This window comes from Bufo bufo, chromosome 3 (assembly GCF_905171765.1).
Source record: "Bufo bufo chromosome 3, aBufBuf1.1, whole genome shotgun sequence".
Classification (NCBI taxonomy): domain Eukaryota; kingdom Metazoa; phylum Chordata; class Amphibia; order Anura; family Bufonidae; genus Bufo; species Bufo bufo.
In genome coordinates this window covers 24368921-24389292 of record NC_053391.1, presented here as the reverse complement: position 1 = coordinate 24389292, position 20372 = coordinate 24368921, and the positions used below count along the sequence as shown (strand labels likewise).

The 20372-nt window shown below is 42.6% G+C and overlaps 1 protein-coding gene across 1 annotated transcript in view; it reads right to left on the bottom strand.

Annotated features, from left to right (window-relative positions):
- Positions 1-16216: 16216 nt before the first annotated feature.
- The window catches only part of LOC120993592 (gastrula zinc finger protein XlCGF17.1-like), a 28463-nt gene continuing 24307 nt past the window's right edge, over positions 16217-20372 (bottom strand). Inside the window, exons 2-4 of the mRNA XM_040422067.1 lie at positions 17383-17598; positions 17176-17307; positions 16217-16671 (exon numbers count right to left, since the gene is read on the bottom strand). Of these exons, the coding sequence (XP_040278001.1) occupies positions 16217-16671; positions 17176-17307; positions 17383-17598 (803 nt within the window). The remainder of the gene's footprint in view (positions 16672-17175; positions 17308-17382; positions 17599-20372) is intronic.

Genomic DNA, 20372 nt, shown 5'->3' with positions numbered 1-20372 from the left:
TATCAGTTTTTTGTACACATGTTCTACCTATCCATATCTTATGCCTATCCCTAAGTTTCATACTATTCCACCAGGTGACCATACATAGCTCCCCCACCTAGTACCTTCGGCTGACTCGCACTATCACTAGCTCCAGTTGTTTTGCATACTTATTCCGATCACGTGATCAAATTCAGCCAATGAGGAGTTCATCTGATTTCCCATTCATAGTTTTTGACGATCACATGCTTATGTCAGCAAGTGGCTCCTCCTCTTCCATTCACATTTTTCAACCACGTGATACAAATGAACCAATGGGGGAATTATTACTACTTCATTCCCAATTAGTACACCTACCCACAGCATCCAGGTTACACAGCGCTGGCATCTGTTATAATTCCCCGGCTACTTCGTTTATATAGTTCACACTTAGAGTACATCGAGACCATACAGAGTTGGACTCCTCTCATCGCTCACTTCCAGAATTTAGATCAAGCAAGGCTTTAAGTCAAACTCAATATTTAATCCATGCGGCTGCAGCGTGCCCAGTTTGTAAATCCATTCCACTTCACTTTTATTGATTTGAGCTACTGGATCCCCTCCCCGCCATTTGTAATTAACTTGTTCGACTCCCACAAATAAGTTCACTGGGGTCTTTATTGTGCATCTTTTTAAAATGTGATGAAACACTGAGTCTCAATTCCCTTCTTAATATTCCTAATATGCTCCTGGACCCTAGTCTTCAATTTTCTCATAGTCCGTCCAACGTACTGGAGTCCACAAGGGCACTCCAGTACGTAAATGACCCCCGAGTGCTCGCATGTAATCTGCTCTTCAATTTTGAATCTTGATCCCTCCTTAGTGGACTGGACTTCACAACAATTTAATCTCCTATTCTCCATCTTGTGGTTTTTACAAGGAAGACAAAAACCAGCACCATGTAAATTTGTGCTTATTGGTCTTTTTTTCTTTCATGGAAATATAACTCTGGACTAGACGGCCGACACGAGTCACTTTATGTGGTACCAACTTTGTCTGAAACCGACCCTGATCGTTCCAAAGTGTGGCCCTGGGCAAAATGGAAAGTGGGGCCCTAAACCCTGAAATACAGTAAGTACATGATATCTAATGTATCCAGTCAAAAGGAACAATTCCTTTTTACAACAGTCCGGGGATCACCGTCTCGCATAGATTACCTATTTACTACAAGCTATCTGCAATCTGCTATTCTTGACAAGGTCACATCTGATCATAGAAAACAGAAGAACTCAAAAGACAATTTGTTGATGGTTCAGAAAGTGGTGGAGTCATGTTGCAGAGGAAGGAGACATGAAATGTCGGGGGGATGGATAAATGCACAGTTGGGGGATAATTTGTAAGCTTATCTTTTTATGTTGCTTTATTTTCCACAAAAACCTGGACTGTTATCTGAGCGGGGATATCACCATCTGAATGACTGGAGTAGTAGTCACTGTGAGGCTAATGTCCAGGCGACGATGTCTCACTATTGTTGTGTAGACAATTACATGTCTCTGCGAATGTGAAGACTATACACAAGGTGCGGCCTCATCTACACATTCCGGTTTGGCAATGTTTTCATGATTTTTAAAAACTTTTATTTGCATTTGTTTAATAAGGACTCAACAATTTTATTCTATTTCATTTGCACATTTTAACCCCCTTAAGGACCTATGACGTACATGTACATGTACTAGATGATCTACTAGTTGAAGAAATGATCTACTAGTTGAAGAAATAGATAAAATGACAATGAAAGGAGAAGTTATCATTATGGGAGATTTCAAACCTTGGGATCTAGTGATCACCAGTCAGTGTGGTTTAATATAAGAACTGTGAAAGAGTCCCACCACACAAAAACAAAAGTTTTAGATTTTAGAAAACCCGACTTTTCAAAAATGAAATTAGTCATAAATGAGTCCTTATCAGACTGGAACGGATTACATGGAGTCCAGGAGAAATGGGACTACTTAAAAGGTGCATTATTGAAGGCAACAGAAAATTGCATTAGGTAAATGTAGGAGAGGATTGCGCTGCAGGAAAGAAATCTTTTTGTAGATAAAAGTTCCTTTTTGAAAGTCTTCAACCAATGCGATCACAAACCAACCTTGCAAACTTTCACTGGTATGGAAATCTGTGGTATAAAGAAAAACGCACTATGGTGTAGCGAGTTCAGACATCTAACGCACCATGTGAATAGGTTATACTCACAAGATTCCAGATAGGTAAGTGCACGTAGAGATCTAAAAGATGTTTCCTATAGGGCTCTGCTGAAAGGAGAAAACTATAGTGTAGTATGCAAAGACACGGTGCACGCCTGCAGAAGGATTGTACTCACAGAACTTCACTGGAAAAGTGCATGAAAGGATCCTGACAAAATCTTCACAGACAGCTGGGCAGATCGAACAGGCAGAACTGGGCAGATCGAACAGGCATTATCTTGCACTTATCCACATTAAATTTCAGTTGCCAGAGTTCTGACCATTCTTCTAGTTTTCCTAAATCCTTTTCCATTTGGCGTTTCCCTCCAGGAACATCAACCCTGTTACCTATCTTTGTGTCATCAGCAAAAAGACAAACCTTACCATCGAGGCCTTTTGCAATATCACTTATGAAGATATTAAACAAAATTGGTCCCAGTACAGATCCCTGTGGAACCCCACTGGTAACCTGACCTTGTTTTGAATGTTCTCCATTGACTACAACCCTCTGTTGTCTGTCACTCAGCCATTGCCTAATCCACTCAACAATATGGGAGTCCATGCTCAATGACTGCAGTTTATTGATAAGTCTTCTATGTGGGACAGTGTCAAAAGCCTTACTAAAATCTAGATATGCGATGTCTACTGCACCTCCACCGTCTATTATTTTATTCACCCAGTCAAAAAAATCTATAAGATTTGTTTGACATGATCTCCCTGAAGTAAACCCATGTTGTTTTTCATCTTGCAATCCATGGGATTTTAGATGTTCCACAATCCTATCCTTTGATAGGGTTTCCATTAATTTGCCTACTATTGATGTCAGACTCACTGGTCTATAGTTGCTCGATTCCTCCCTACTACCTTTCTTGTGAATGGGCACGACATTTGCCAATTTCCAATCTTCCGGGACGACTCCTGTTACTAATGATTGGTTAAATAAATCTGTTAACGGTTTTGCCAGCTCACCACTAAGCTCTTTTAATAATTTTGGGTGTATCTCATCAGGCCCCTGTGACTTATTTGTCTTCACTTTAGACAGCAAACTTAGAACATCTTCCTCTGTAAAGACACATGCATCAAACAATTTATTAGTCATCCTTTCTAGTGGAGGTCCTTCTCCTTCTTTTTCTTTTGTAAAAACTGAACAGAGTATTCATTAAGGCAGTCGGCTAGCCCTTTATTCTCTTCTACATACCTTCCGTCCTTTGTTTTTAATTTAGTTATTCCTTGTTTTAATTTCCTTTTTTCATTTATATATCTGAAGAATGTCTTATCCCCTTTTTTCATAGACTGAGCTAGTTTTTCTTCTGCCTGCGCTTTAGAAGTTCCTATAACTTGCTTGGCCTCTTTCTGCCTAATCTTGTAGATTTCCTTATCTTCATTGCTCTGGGTTCTTTTATAATTACAAAATGCTAGCTTTTTATTTTTAATGATTTGGGCCACTTCTGCTGAGTACCACAGTGGTCTCTTCCTTTTTTTGCTTTTACTGACAAGTCTAATGCAATTTTCTATAATAAAAGGATAAAGTCTCTATTGAAAATACTTGTCCTCTCTAGCGCTGCAAATCCAAAAGACAATGGCCCAGATTCAGGTAGATTTGCCCATTACTTACACCTGAGCCGCTCAGCTGAATTTCTCTGCGCTGGAGCAATTTTGCCAAATTGCCACCTGATTCAGGAATCGTTTGTTCATTTAATTTGCTCCTGTTTAAGGCAAAGCTGAGGGCGCAAGGCCGTGCAAGTCAAAGTGGGTGTGCCCCTATGTAAATGAGGAATTTTCGGCTCAGCAGAGGTTTGCTAGCATAATTTCAGGGCAAATCCTGCTCAGCTGCTTGCACTGAGCAAATAAATAGGAGCAGACTTGCGCAGGTTCTTTGCTGAATTTCATCCTGCTTTTTCCTACCCCCCCTGAGCAAGGAAATTCAGCCCTTTTGCAAGACATGGCACCTCCCAAAGGGACCAAAATATTTTATATTACTGTATAAAGAATTTAAATTATAAAAGAACAGAAATAAACATACATAGCCTTTATTTTATTGGTGCAGCTGTTTTAGTGTAGTACTTGAATGAGATAAGTAAATTCTAGAAACATCTGAAAATGTCATTTTTCATTTGAAGAGCACAAGGAACACTTGTTTTTGTGTTTTATTCTCATAGGATAAAAAGGTATAAGAACAAACTGCCATCTAGAATAACTATTTAGATGTTCTTTAGATGTATTTCAAATCTGCTTGTTCAGATCGTCTGTCTAGGTGCTGCTGAAGTTGCGCGCTCCTTCAGATGACATTTGGCCATCTTTTGCTAACTTGCCCCTGCTTTTAACAGGAGCAAGTTTGCCCAGGGAAAAAAGCTTGCACGCTTCCAGCGCAAGATGCGCATCACACGCGCATGTTTCTGAATCATCGGCAGTACCTAATTTGCATATTCGCTGAGGGAATTCCATGAAGGCGCAACTTACACCCCGCGCAAAATTGCACGAAAATTGCGCAGGAACAGCTAGGCTGCGTGCGCGGGAAAATGGCCGCATTTCAGGCTTAACTGGTTTACAGAATCAGCCGCAAATTTGCATAGGAGCAAATCAGTACTTGCGCGGCGCAAATCACACTTGTTCCCGCGCAAGTGCTTCTTGAATCTGGGCCCATGTGGGAGAAGTCCGTTATGTAGGTAAATGTAGGAGAGGATTGCGCTGCAGGAAAGAAATCTTTTTGTAGATAAAAGTTCCTTTTTGAAAGTCTTCAACCAATGCGATCACAAACCAACCTTGCAAACTTTCACTGGTATGGAAATCTGTGGTATAAAGAAAAACGCACTATGGTGTAGCGAGTTCAGACATCTAACGCACCATGTGAATAGGTTATACTCACAAGATTCCAGATAGGTAAGTGCACGTAGAGATCTAAAAGATGTTTCCTATAGGGCTCTGCTGAAAGGAGAAAACTATAGTGTAGTATGCAAAGACACGGTGCACGCCTGCAGAAGGATTGTACTCACAGAACTTCACTGGAAAAGTGCATGAAAGGATCCTGACAAAATCTTCACAGACAGCTGGGCAGATCGAACAGGCGGAGGTCCAGGGGCGTTGGTATGGGAGATCCCAAATGTCAATCAGCAGATTGGATACCTCTAAACCTGGATGGCATCAAACCACAGCTTTCTAAAAGATCTCAGTGGGGGAATCGCAGATGTAATACGCACCAAAGGGTCAGATGAAAATATATTTAATATGTTTGATAAAAACAAAAAATTACAGCTAAAAACCGTATTAAAATATATCTGTATAGCCCGTATGCACCTGGGGCGTAAAAACCCAAGGGCAGAATATAGAATATTTGACACAGTCCTGACCTCAGTATCTGAGGAAAGGGATTTAGGAGTAATTATTTCAGAAGACTTAAAGGTGGGAAGACAATGTAATAGAGCAGCACGAAATGCCAGCAGAATGCTTGGATGTATAGGGAGAGGTATAAGCAGTAGAAAGAGTGAAGTGCTTATGCCGCTGTACAGAACACTGGTGAGACCTCACTTGGAGTATTGTGCGCAGTACTGGAGGCCATATCTCCAGAAGGATATAGATACTCTAGAGAGAGTTCAGAGAAGAGCTACTAAACTAGTACATGGATTGCAGGATAAAACTTACCAGGAAAGGTTAAAGGACCTTAATATGTATAGCTTGGAAGAAAGAAGAGACAGAGGGGATATGATAGAAACTTTTAAATACATAAAGGGAATCAACTCGGTAAAGGAGGAGAGCATATTTAAAAGAAGAAAAACTACCACAAGAGGACACAGTTTTAAATTAGAGGGGCAAAGGTTTAAAAGTAATATAAGGAAGTATTACTTTACTGAGAGAGTAGTGGATGCATGGAATAGCCTTCCTGCAGAAGTGGTAGCTGCAAATACAGTGAAGGAGTTTAAGCATGCATGGGATAGGCATAAGGCTATCCTTCATATAAGATAGGGCCAGGGGCTATTCATAGGATTCAGATATATTGGGCAGACTAGATGGGCCAAATGGTTCTTATCTGCCGACACATTCTATGTTTCTATGTACGTCATATCTGTCCGGGACTTAAAGACCAGTGACGTACATGTACGTCATGCTGATCGGGCGGGTGCAGGAGCTGATAGCCGGACCCTGTTGTATGCTCCGGCATCGGTGAAAACACAGACAGCTGCACGTGCAGGATCGTGCCGGGTTCGGGGTGGCCATCGGGTCCCTGCGCTGCAGTGACGGGGACCCAATGGCAGGGAAGGCAGCCTGATGCCTTCAGTGACAGCCTTTGAGATCCAGACCCCTGGATCTAGCAGGAAGCAGGCTGTAAGTGTATTACAATGAGACGGAGCACAAACCATCAACTTTCTAAAGGTGGTGGACTCATGTTATGCTAGTGACTGCATCGTCAGCAACTTAACACTTTCAGCCAATGCATTACAATACAGAAGTATTGTAATGCATTGTAAAGGGGATCAGACCCCTAAAAGTTAAAGTCCCAGAGTGGGACAAAAAATAAAGTGAAAAAAGAAGTTAAGAAAATAATGTTTTGCAAGCAGAGACATTTTTTATATATAAAAATGAAATATTTTGACTCAAATTTACCAGTGTCATGAAGTACAATATGTGACAAGAAAACAGTCTCAGAACGGCTTGGATAAGTAAAAGCGTTTTAAAGTTCTCACCACATAAAGTGACACAGGTCAGATTTGCAAAAAATGGCCTCGTCCTTAAGGTGAAAAATGGCAGGGTCCTGAAGGGGTTAAAAGAGATAACTTTTTTGTAGTGAACACATGAAAAATTGTTATTCTGCTGTTGCTTTTTGAGTTTGTTATTCCAAACATACAGTTTGTTTTAATCTTTTGCACAGTAAACACATTATTATTTTTTTTTACATCTTGTGCATTTCTACATTCAATGGCCCATAACATTTGTGCTTTTCTCGAAATCTAGCTGCATGAGAACTTGTTTTGAGGGACAAGTTACAGTTTCCATTGGTAAGATTGCCTTCTTAATTGTATTCTTGTGAGATGGAATGATTGAAATAAACAACTATGGCATTTTTATGTTACATTACTTATCATTTCTTATTTTGTTTAGTGCTAATGTTCATGGGATCTGCTCATCGCCCATTTAATACACTGTAACACTTCTGATTTGCAATGTATTACACTAGTTACTGTAAAAACTGATATTATGCATAATCAGCCCTGGTAAAGGGAGGTTCTCGTCGGCAACTGAACATGGTAGACCTATGGGGCATTGCTGGACCTTAATTTTAGAGAGTAACCCTACAAAACCTAACAATAAATCATGGAGGGTAATTGGGTCAGAAAGGAAGCACTCTTACTCCTTAATATCAGTTAAAGGTTGATACAGTATGGTTCCTGGCATGTAATGGGTTAAACTGTCAGGATTGGAGTTATCTATGATCCTGTCAATGAGAGCAGGACACCAGCTGTATAATATAGTGGCCAATGGTGTAATGTTGAGGGCATAGCTCGTGTACCCACACCATTACAGGGTCTCAGTAGTATGTCACTGAGCATTACAATTACCTAGGAGACCTAGCGTGTGGTCCAGGCCTTATACGCCTCCATAACTAGCAGGCTCCAATGCCTTTATAAGACCCATGGTGGCCATAGCAGCCATCAGTCAGATGAGGAGTCTCCTCAATCTGCAAACTCTGTACATGGTACGGTCAGCATTACCAGTGGCATCTGAGGGTTTAATCAGTGATGTCAGTGGCAGGGGCTGATTGGGAACTGAATGTGGCCCTGGAAAAAAAACGTAAAGTGTCCCCATGTTGTAGGCGGGTCCAAACTGACAAAAGGCAGGGTGACATAATTAGGCAGGGCCAGCAATACCATAGTGCATACTATACTGCCCCAGATGAACCAAATACCACAGAGCAGCACAAACTACTGCCATCTGCCGCACAGTATTCAACTGTATTGTTAACGCAAGATATTGTGCTACAAGGACATGCTGCCATGAGACTTCTAATATGTGCTTCTCTCCCACCAGGGGCGTAGCTTTGTGACAAGAGTATATCCAGCCTTTCTGTTGTCTGGGATGACAATTGAAAAAGCAACCCCCCCCCCCCCCCCCCATCATGCTAAATCCTCAACCCAACGCATGAAATGTTTAAACACGCTATAGATCAGGCATCCTCAAACTGCGGCCCTCCAGCTGTTGTAAAACTACAACTCCCACAATGCCCTGCTGTAGGCTGATACCTGTAGGCTGTTCGGGCATGCAGGGAGTTGTAGTTTTGCAACAGCTGGAGGGCTGCAGTTTGAGGAAGCCTGCTGTAGATGAACACAGTCATGCATTTACTTATAGCTATGTGTGTCAGTGTAACTCAGTCATGATTTACTAATCATGTCATTGCATTCAAGAGCTTACGGAGCCGTGAGAAAAAGAGCAAAAAAATCATAAAACATTGAATTAAAGAGCTAAAATTCTAAATCCTAGAAGAATACTAACTAATTTCAAGGGCATTTGAAGTTTCAAACCCAATTTTTTTTTTAAGTTTTGCAAATCAGAACAAACTGAATCTCAATAGGTTTGCTCATCTTTAGTTCTGTCCATGCCATAACTGCTGCTCCAGGTGTCCACCAAGGCGTATACCTTGTGCACAGTGATAATAGCAAAGAGTGACCCAAGTTTTCCACCATGAGAGAGAACAAGGTGGGGTGGCTTTTTGGGAGAAATAATGCCGGCTATTTTTTTTCCAATGAGACAGAGCACAAACCATCAACTTTCTAAAGGTGGTGGACTCTACCAAATGCTATGCTAGTGACTGCGTCGTCAGCAACTTGGCCGGGTGGGAATTGAGCTTAACACTATTGGATTGCTGGGCATTTAAAGTTGTTTCGTGGCCATGCATTACATGATCGATGGCTGACGAAGAAGCAGAGGAGGAATCTGAGCAGGAGAAGCAGAAAGTGATGACGACAATTTGAAAGACACCGAACCGCCCGTGGGTGTGGCTGCCACAAGGGGGATCAGGAGATGGAAGAAGCTCTTGTTGCGGATACTGGTGGCCACCTTTGTTTGCCAACAGGATGGGGTGATGCTGCTTCATGTGGTTCAGGCACACTGGTCCAGTGGCCTGAACTCGCCCAGTATGCACTGTCTGTTCTCTCTTGCCCAGCCTCCAGTGTCATATCAGGGAGGATTTTCAGCATGGTAGTGGACGTTATGACTAGAGATGAGCAATTTAAAAAAAAAATTTGATTAGAACATTTAGCTAACTTCCCAAAAAGATTTGATTCTATCCAAATTTATTTGTGAAATAGCTGCGTTAAAAAACAGCTATTTCACGGCTGCAGAGAGACTGTATATTGGTGTAGAACACTGTTCATTGAATAAACATGCATATGTAGTCCGCTGTGGTAGTGAAACAGTTACTTTGCATCTGTGTGAAAGGCAAGTGCGAGGCGTCACTCTTAGAATCACTTCACACTTTACTTATTTGGTCAGTTAAGGGGTCAAAACTGAACAAATAACTCAAGTATGAACTCAGCCTTACAGGTCAATGTTAGCGCCAGGTATAAAGAACCGTGCAGTGGCCCAAGATTCTACTATAGAGTGAAAGAGCACACTCCTTTTACACCGTCAGCTGATTCCACGTAGATTTCTACAGAAACTGTTCTGTTGCATGCTGATACAATTAGTGGCCCCATGACATTGGAGTGGAGAGGGTGTCAGCAGGAAGTTTCTGTTGACGTCACAGTTTATTTTGCCCTTCTTCTGATCCATCATAAGAACAACATCCAAAAAATGGATTCTGTCTTTTGAGCATCCGCTTTCATATGGTCAGCATTTGGTCAGTAATCCATCAGTATTGCTATGGCCAAAAAAAAAAGAAGAGAAAAACAGGAGTTGATCCAAAACAGAGATAACACATGATTGGAAAGTTTGTGTGTCTTCTGTGTTTTGTACCAACTTCTGCTTTTGGCTTCCAAATCATGAGCAAATCCTGATGCAAAATAGGGCCTGTGTGGTACAGGCATCATGGCTGCTCGAAAGACAGGGTCCTTGTGTTTCTTATTTTTCCATCCTTCTGACAGATAAGAAGAAGGATAAAATAAATGTCAACAATGATGTCAAGGCCAAACAGGGACAATAGTGGCCCCGTCATACAGTGGGGAGGGTGGCAAGCGCATGAAGAGTCAACACAGTGGCCCAGTTACATTATGGGGAGGGTGGGAACCGTATGAGGAGTCACAGTGGTCAGTCAGAGTGGTGAGGTGGCAACCAAATGAGGAGTCAACATAGTGGCCCAGTTACAGAGTGGTGAGGTGGCAACCGCATGATGAGTCAAAACAGTAGCCTAGTCACAGAGTGGGGAGGTGGGGGACAACAGCAGTGGCAGTAACAGCACAAGATGGTGGGTGGCAGTAGGAGAACACGGCAGCAGGTGTGTGGCATCAGGGGGGTGGAAGCATCAGAATAGTGGCTGAAGCAGATGGCCAGAAGAAACTAGTCTCTTTTCACAAAGTTTGGGTGTGGCACTGAGAATTATCTAGTCTAGTGCATCAGGCACTGGTGTGTGGAAATCCTGGCTGATTCATCTTCACAAAGGGCAGTCTCTCCAGATTTTGGGTGAAAATGCGAGTTCTCCCCCCGCCACACTAAACCCCTGCCCTGATGCTACACTACTGCCCGAAAAGGAAAGCTTGTCCAGGGCAAATTCGGCCAGTTGCGGCCACAAATTAAGCTTGGCTGCCCAGTTGTCCAGGGAATCTTGGATGTCAGGTGGCAGGTTAGAGTCCAAATATGCCACCACCTACTGGTTCAGATTCTGTTCCATGTCTTGCTGCTGCTGCTGGTGTGTGGTTTCTTCACTCGTCGCCCTCTAGCTCCTCCTGCTCCTCTCCTATCACTTGTGCAGAAAAAACACCCATTTCTGTATACATTGCTTGTTTGTGAATGTCCTAATCCTGCTTCTCCTCCTCCTCCAATTAAACCCCTACAGGGCTTAGCTGGCCGTGAGATGTAGGCGCCACGTCTCCTGTCCCCTGGCCAGCCAGATTTAGCAGCATCTGCTCCAGGACATGAAGGAGTGAAATGAAGTAGTTCATCTTATAGTCCTGACAACTGACAAATAAAGTGGCCTCCTCAAAGGGCCTGAGCAAACGGCAGGTGTCACGCATGATGTGCCACTGGCTAATGTCGACGTTACACAGGGGAGTGATCCTGTCCGCCTGCATCATCAAGAAATTGTTTATGGCCTGCCACTGCTAATATAGTCGGTCCAACATGTGGAGGGTGGAGTTCCAACAGGTGGAAACGTCACATATCAGGGAATCTTGGGAAACATTATTCTGTGTAAGAGTGGCTGAAGTGCATTCACAGTTTCCTGGACATTTTCAGGATGTCTTCCAGATGGATGGAAGACTTCAGGAACCACTTTACATCCATATTAAAGACGTACGCCACGCAGGGCGCATAGCTCAACCCATGTTAATCAGCGCCAACACAATGTTCTTCCTGTTGTCGGTGACCATGGCTCCTATTTTCACTTGGCAAGGAAACAGCCAGGATTCGATTTCTTGATGGAGTGTAACTCCGTTTGCCCAGGCAAACCAGGTGCATAACAGTGTGACACCGGCGTGCTCTGCAAAGATGGCATGCTGTAGGAGCACTACAAATTGTGCTTGCAGTGGAGGCTGAGGACAAGGTGGAGGATGAAGAGGCAGAGGAGGAGATTGGCGCAGGACTCACAGCTTGAGAACGTGGAGGCGGCAGTGCCGTCACCTTGTCGAGTTGCTGGTGTGGCTGGGCAGGAACCACATTTATCCAGTGGGCCGTAAAGGACATATATTGTTCTTGACTGTAGTTGAAGCTCCACACTTCTGCGCTGCTGTGAACTTTAGCAGACATCAACATGCTCAAGGACTGGCCCACCTTCTGTTTAACATACGTGTGCAGGGCTGGTACTGCCTTTTTGGAAAAGTAATGATGACTTGGGACTTTCAACCTTAGCTTGGCACAGGCCATCAGTTCTCTGAAAGGTGCAGAGTCCACCACATGGAAAGGGAGGGACTGTAGTACCAGCAACTTGGCCAGGAGTACGTTCAGCTTCTGCACCTTTGGATGAGTGCATGCATACTGTTGTTTTTTTGAAATTGCCTCAATGATCGATTGCTGACAAAACGAGTGATAAGGAGTAGAAGGAGGAGCAGGAGCATCAGGACCAGTAGATGATGGGAAGGAAACACAGCTTCCTTCTGCTGAGGTGGTGGAGCCTTGACTGCTAGAGAATGAGTGCGGGCCATTGGGTGATGCAGCAGTTGCTGCATCAGGCTGTACCTCAACATTAGCGCCACGGTTTTCCCAGGCCACTTCATGCTGATGCTGCATGTGTTGACGCAGGGCCATGATGCCAACATTGGCACCCTGGCCACGCTTCACCTTCTGCCCACAGGTAATACAAATGGCCATGCTGACGTCCTCCGGGGGCTTGATAAAAAATTCCCACACGGCCGAGTATGGCATTTTCCCTCCACCATTTTGTGCTGACTGTCTGCTACCGCTGCCTTTGTGAACCCATGCACCAACAGGTAGGCTCCTGTATAGCAGACGGTCTCCCCTGAGCACGTTTGGCTCCAGATCTCACGCTGCTGCCAGCTTGCTGACTAATGACCATGCTACAACCCTGCTGTCTCAGCGGTTGCCTCACGCACAAGCTGGCACCCTCTTCTCCTAATGATCATGAAGCCACCTCTTCACCCGGCTACCATGTGCGATCATCTATATCATCATCCACTACTCTCTGCACATCACTGATGTTACCCTCACCAGTCTCAGGGCCACGTACCTGACCACTCGCAACATCATCGTTGCTACTTGCCAGCCTACTGGGGGAAGCAGTGGATCTCTCTTCCACATCTTGGCTGGGCAGTAGCTGCTGACTGTCCTCTAGAAGCTTGTCCTTCCTGAAAAGTGGAGCCCAGCGAACGGCATACAATACTTCTCGAGCAGAAGTAACAAAAAATGAAAGAGGCAGGTTCAGGACAGGTAGGTGCAGAGAGCTTGTTTCTGGGCCATGCCATCTAAGTGTGGTGCAATAGGAACCCACCGACTCCTGGCTGAGAGTGTCTGATGTCACTTGCGACAAAGTTGAAAACCGAGTCAACCAATCACGGACAGCTGGGTTGCGGGTCAAAACACGACCGCTGGGTGACACTGGCAACTCTGGCCTGTCCCTGTGACTGCTGCTACCATTCTCTCCTCTTCTGCTGCTACTTTTGACAGCTTCAGCAACATTTTGACCACTACCCGTTCCCTTAGAAGGCCCTGTCACCTGTCTGTCAGAATATCACTTTCGTCAAAAGAATGAGTCGTAGATCCGTGCAGCTTTTCACAATCTTCCATCTGAGGCCGATAACTAGATCTGCTCAGTGGGTGCCCTATCATGCAACTGCTCCTGTCTGCCTGCCTACCACCATGTTGTGTGCTGTACAGTTACTGCCACCATCATGCCACTGCCTGCCTTCCACCCATCATGTTCTGTGACATCTAGCTGCTGCCACCATCATGCCACTGCCTGCCTAACACCATGTTTTGAGCTGTACAGCTACTGCCACCACCATGCCACTGCCTGCCTTCCACCAATCATGTTCTGTGACATATAGCTGCTGCCACCACCATGCCACTGTCTGCCTTCCTACTATCATATTGCTGCTGCTAATCCCCCTATTGCCACTTCCATTACCTGCTACTTAATTGCCACTACTACTACCATCCTCCTAAACAGCTGCACACACATCTTCTGCCTTGTTTGTCCCCAGCAATTTTGCAAATTTCTTCATAGTTCCTATCAGATAATCTATAAAAGATTTAATTTTACAAACTAACTCAGCCAGAAGTTTTCCGGGGTAACCTGTTCAGTCATTTATTCTGTAATGGTCTTCAATTTTAATATTTTCCTTTCTGCAGATTCTTTATATACTTTTGCTCCTCTTCTGACACTGCTCCCATCAACTCACATTTAACTATTCTTACTCTACAATTAAATGAATTATCTAATAATAATAAAAAAAATGAAAATAGGACTTCACACAATACACGATAATCTCTTTCTAAGGGCTCGTTCACATGAACGTGTGAAGGCCGTGCCCGTGCTGTGGACCGCAAATTGCGGTCCGCAATGCACAGGCACCATCCGTGGGGCAGGCGCATGTGGATCGTAGACCTATTCACTTGAATGGGTCCGCAATCCTTGCGTTCCGCAAAAAAATAGAGCAAGTTCTATCTTTTTGCGGTTGCGGAAGCACGGAACGGAACCCCAGAAAGCACTCGGACCCATTGAAATGAATGGGTCCGCATCCGTGATGCGGAATGGCCATGGAACGGTGCCCGTGTATTGTGGATCCACAAATGCGGTCCACAATATGGAAACAGGCATCGCTCTTGTAGATTTATTTCAAGCTGGCAGCTCAGGTGCATGTCCTTTCTCACAGAGCATGTCCTTTCTGCCGCAGCTCTCGTCCTGTCCATGTTATTCCTGCCTCCACCTGTGATGGCTTCTAACCATGGAAAGGGCTGGTGACCGATGAAGGCTATAAGTGAGCATGTGCGTCCTCCTCAGTAATGAAACTCAGGTGGATAGAGAAATAAGTAAAACATCAAACAGCAGGTAGCGCTATACAGGTATATTTTAATAAATAACTTAGCGGCTATATTACATTATAATTACATGCAAATACAAGAGAGTTGATTCCATCCTAATTGAATCACAAGGTCACTTTGGACAAATGGGACTCAAACTAACTTTAAGAGATTTGCTGATCTATAGTTGTAGTAATAATAGTTTTCTGTATTATAACCAGATATTTGTAGAGGTTGTACAGGATTAGAACTTGTGGCTGCTTTCTTAGAGAAACAGCCCCACATCTGTCCACAGGTTATGTCTGGTATTGCAGTATGGCACAGCGGTGAACAGGAAGAGAGAAGGTAGACGACACGTGTGCACTGCATGCGCCGTCTACTCATAAGCAGGTCAGTGGGCGATCTGGTTGTCAGACCCCCAATGATCTTATATTGATGACCTATTCTTCAGGGTTAAGGCATATTTTAATTTTTGCTTTTTGGATTTTTCTGCCCCTCGTTCTAATAACCACCAAAAAAATCAGATCCGCAAAAAGCTTGGATGACATCTGTGTGCATTTCGTATTTTCGAGAATGGAACATCTGACCCCTAAGAGAACAGTACTATCCGCAATGCAAACAATAATAGGACATGTTCTTTTTCTTTGCGGATGGACATACGGAAATTAAATGCACATAGAGTAACTTCAGTTTTTTTTATGGACCCATTGAACTGAATGGTTCTGCATATAATCCGCAAAAAAACGGAACAGACACTGAAAGAAAATATATTCGTGTGCATGAGCCCTTAGGGTGAATAGGATTTTTACTCTCTCCATTCTGAGCTGTGCCTCATTCACAGCTTAGTATGAAGAACTCCATGGCAGGCCTGGATCGCTTCAGCAGCGTCCAGGCTGCCATGGCAACCGATCGGAAGGCAAAGGGTACTGGCACGCAGTGCAGTTCTGACATGCATTCAGGATGCAGTTTTCAATTTAGCCAGTTTGGCAGCCTCGTTAACCCTTGGTGTTCTGCATAGTGGGAATGATTTAATAAATTTCAGCTAGCTACAATAGAAAACTGCATCCTGAATGCATGTCAGAACTGCACTGTGTGCCAGCACCCACAGGGAGCAGCATCCCTCTGCATTCATTCAAAGGTGCCGCGATCTGCGTTAATCACAGCATTTGAGGGGTTAAATGACGGGCAAGGCACAATCGTCGCTCCCTGTCAGTGCGGGCGGATGTCGGCTGTATGATATAGCCAGCAGCCACCTTGTATAGAGTGGGCCCGCTGCAGAGGTCCGCTCCATATATCCCCTCAGGCATTATGACGTACAGTTACGTCATATTGCGTGAAGGGGTTAAAAGCCTGGACAACCCCTTTAATTTACAGCCAAGGCATTTCCCACATTTTGTATATTAAATAGGCTTCTCTCTTGTGTGACTTATCAGGTGTCTCACAAAATTTGATTTCTCAGTAAAACACTTTCCACATTCAGTGCATGAAAATGGTTTCTCTCCTGTATGAATTCTCAGATGTTTATCAAGATGATCTTTCCGATTAAAACATTTCTCACATTCAGGACATAGAAATGTTTTCTCTCCTGTATGAATTTTCTGATGTCTTTTATAAGCTGATTCATAAGCAAAACATTTCTCACATTCGGGACATGAATATGGTTTCTCTCCTGTGTGAGTTCTCAGATGTTTATCAAGATGTGCTTTCTGATTAAAACATTTCTCACATTCAGGACATGAATATGGTTTCTCTCTTGTGTGAGCTCTCAGATGTGCATTAAGATGTGCTTTCTGATTAAAACATTTTCCACATTCAGGACATGAATATGGCTTCTCTCCTGTGTGAGCTCTCAGATGTGTATTAAGATATGCTTTCTGTTTAAAACATTTCTCACATTCGGGACATGAATATGGTTTCTCTCCTGTGTGAGTTCTCAGATGTGTATCAAGCTGTGCTTTCTGATTAAAACATTTATCACATTCAGAACATGGATATGGCTTCTCTCCTGTATGAGCTCTCAGATGTGTATTAAGATATGCTTTCTGATTAAAACATTTCCCACATTCAGGGCATGAAAATGACTTCTCTTCTGTGTGAGTTCTCTGATGTATCTCAAGAATTGATTTCTTACTAAAACACTTTTCACATTCGGTACATAAAAATCCCTTCTCAACGTTCTGGATTCTCTGATGTTTTGCAAGACTTGATTTATCACTAAAACACTTCCCACATTCAGAACATGAAAATGGCTTCTCTTCTGTGTGAATTATCAGATAAGTCTCAAGATGATGTTTACGTTTAAATGACATCCTACATTCAGGACATGAAAATGGCTTTGCTCCTGTGGAAATTCTTTGATGTTTCACAAGTCTTGATTTCTCATTGAAATATTTCCCACATTCAGGACATGAAAATGGCTTCTCTCCTGTGTGAATTCTCTGATGCACCCCAAGACTTGAATTCTTACTTAAACACTTTCCACATTCTGAACATGAATATGTCTTCTCTCCTGTGTGATTTCTCAGATTTTCAGCAACACTTGATATCACATTAAAAGTTTTCTCACTTTCAGAACATAAAAATGACCATTCATCTTTCTGAATTTCTTTGTGCACAGAAAGATTAGCATTATTTTCAAAATCTTTCCCATATTCAGAATTTACAGACATCTCACCCAGATTATGTACAGTTCTATTAATGCTAATTTGTGATTGAGTAGCTTCTATTTCATAAGAAGGAGATAGAATTAGATGACCTTGGGAGCCTTTTATCCAGTCTTCACCTGGAGAAAGAAAAATGTTATAAGATAAAAGGTTCTCTTTTTCCGAATTACACACAAACAGTTAAAATATAAAAATGTAATTAAAATGCAGATAAAAATGTACCAATGTTATAAATACTAACTGCTAATAAGACATGAAATGCATTGAATAAAATAAATCTGTCACCAAATTCTGTTTGACACATGCAGGAATCATTGACCACTAAAGTCATATTTACTCTGCAACAATTTCCAAAAATTTTTAATAGCAGTTTCACTGATTGATTAGTGATTGCATAACGCAATAGTGTTGAGTAAATCAAAACTGACGAAGTGGAATTCAATCCGAATTTCAGGAAAAATTTGATTCAAAGCATCGCCGAATTTCCTAATGTTTCATGGTAACGAATCCATTTTCCCTGAAATGGTGATAAAAATAAAATAACTCATACTTACCTCATCCATTTGAGTGCGAAGAGGCCCGCCACAGCAATCCTACATGAAGATCCTATGTGACATCTCCTCTTCACGAGCCGCACAAAATTTTGCACTAGATCTTCAAGCAAGATGGTCACAGCAGCCTCTTTGCAATCAAATGGATGAGGTACCATAAGTACAATTTAATTTCTTTTTAAGTGAGTAACTTCTTAAAGGACTTAATATTGATCTCCATGTCACAATGAACAATGAACACAGAATCTGAGGGGGTTCAATGATGGGGGGGATGGGCGACAAAGTAATACATTACAAAGCAAATGTTTTGTATCTTTTGTATAATTTTGCGAAGCAAATTCAATTTTTGAGAACTTCGCTCATCTCTACAGGGAGTGCAGAATTATTAGGCAAGTTGTATTTTTGAGGATTAATTTTATTATTGAACAACAACCATGTTCTCAATGAACCCAAAAAATTCATTAATATCAAAGCTGAATATTTTTGGAAGTAGTTTTTAGTTTGTTTTTAGTTTTAGCTATTTTAGGGGGATATCTGTGTGTGCAGGTGACTATTACTGTGCATAATTATTAGGCAACTTAACAAAAAACAAATATATACCCATTTCAATTATTTATTTTTACCAGTAAAACCAATATAACATCTCAACATTCACAAATATACATTTCTGACATTCAAAAACAAAACAAAAACAAATCAGTGACCAATATACCCACCTTTCTTTGCAAGGACACTCAAAAGCCTGCCATCCATGGATTCTGTCAGTGTTTTGATCTGTTCACCATCAACATTGCGTGCAGCAGCAACCACAGCCTCCCAGACACTGTTCAGAGAGGTGTACTGTTTTCCCTCCTTGTAAATCTCACATTTGATGATGGACCACAGGTTCTCAATGGGGTTCAGATCAGGTGAACAAGGAGGCCATGTCATTAGATTTTCTTCTTTTATACCCTTTCTTGCCAGCCACGCTGTGGAGTACGTGGACGCGTGTGATGGAGCATTGTCCTGCATGAAAATCATGTTTTTCTTGAAGGATGCAGACTTCTTCCTGTACCACTGCTTGAAGAAGGTGTCTTCCAGAAACTGGCAGTAGGACTGGGAGTTGAGCTTGACTCCATCCTCAACCCAAAAAGGCCCCACAAGCTCATCTTTGATGATACCAGCCCAAACCAGTACTCCACCTCCACCTTGCTGGCGTCTGAGTCGGACTGGAGCTCTCTGCCCTTTACCAATCCAGCCACAGGCCCATCCATCTGGCTCATCAAGACTCACTCTCATTTCATCAGTCCATAAAACCTTGTATCTTGAGATATTTCTTGGCCCAGTCTTGACGTTTCAGCTTGTGTGTCTTGTTCAGTGGTGGTCGTCTTTCAGCCTTTCTTACCTTGGCCATGTCTCTGAGTATTGCACACCTTGTGCTTTTGGGCACTCCAGTGATATTGCAGCTCTGAAATATGGCCAAACTGGTGGCAAGTGGCATCTTGGCAGCTGCACGCTTGACTTTTCTCAGTTCATGGGCAGTTATTTTGCGCCTTGGTTTTTCCACACGCTTCTTGCGACCCTGTTGACTATTTTGAATGAAACTCTTGATTGTTCGATGATCACGCCTCAGAAGCTTTGCAATTTTAAGAGTGCTGCATCCCTCTGCAAGATATCTCACTATTTTTGACTTTTCTGAGCCTGTCAAGTCCTTCTTTTGACCCATTTTGCCAAAGGAAAGGAAGTTGCCTAATAATTATGCACACCTAATATAGGGTGTTGATGTCATTAGACCACACCCCTTCTCATTACAGAGATGCACATCACCTAATATGCTTAATTGGTAGTAGGCTTTCGAGCCTATACAGCTTGGAGTAAGACAACATGCATAAAGAGGATGATGTGGTCAAAATACTCATTTGCCTAATAATTCTGCACGCAGTGTATATAGAACTATAGAAATTAATTTCATGTACCAGTTTCATAAATTTACATTTATCTATATTAAACCCTACATTTATCTATATTAAACCCTATAGAAACTTTTAAATACATAAAGGGAATCAACTCGGTAAAGGAGGAGAGCATATTTAAAAGAAGAAAAACTACCACAAGAGGACACAGTTTTAAATTAGAGGGGCAAAGGTTTAAAAGTAATATAAGGAAGTATTACTTTACTGAGAGAGTAGTGGATGCATGGAATAGCCTTCCTGCAGAAGTGGTAGCTGCAAATACAGTGAAGGGGTTTAAGCATGCATGGGATAGGCATAAGGCTATCCTTCATATAAGATAGGGCCAGGGGCTATCCATAGTATTCAGTATATTGGGCAGACTAGATGGGCCAAATGGTTCTTATCTGCCGA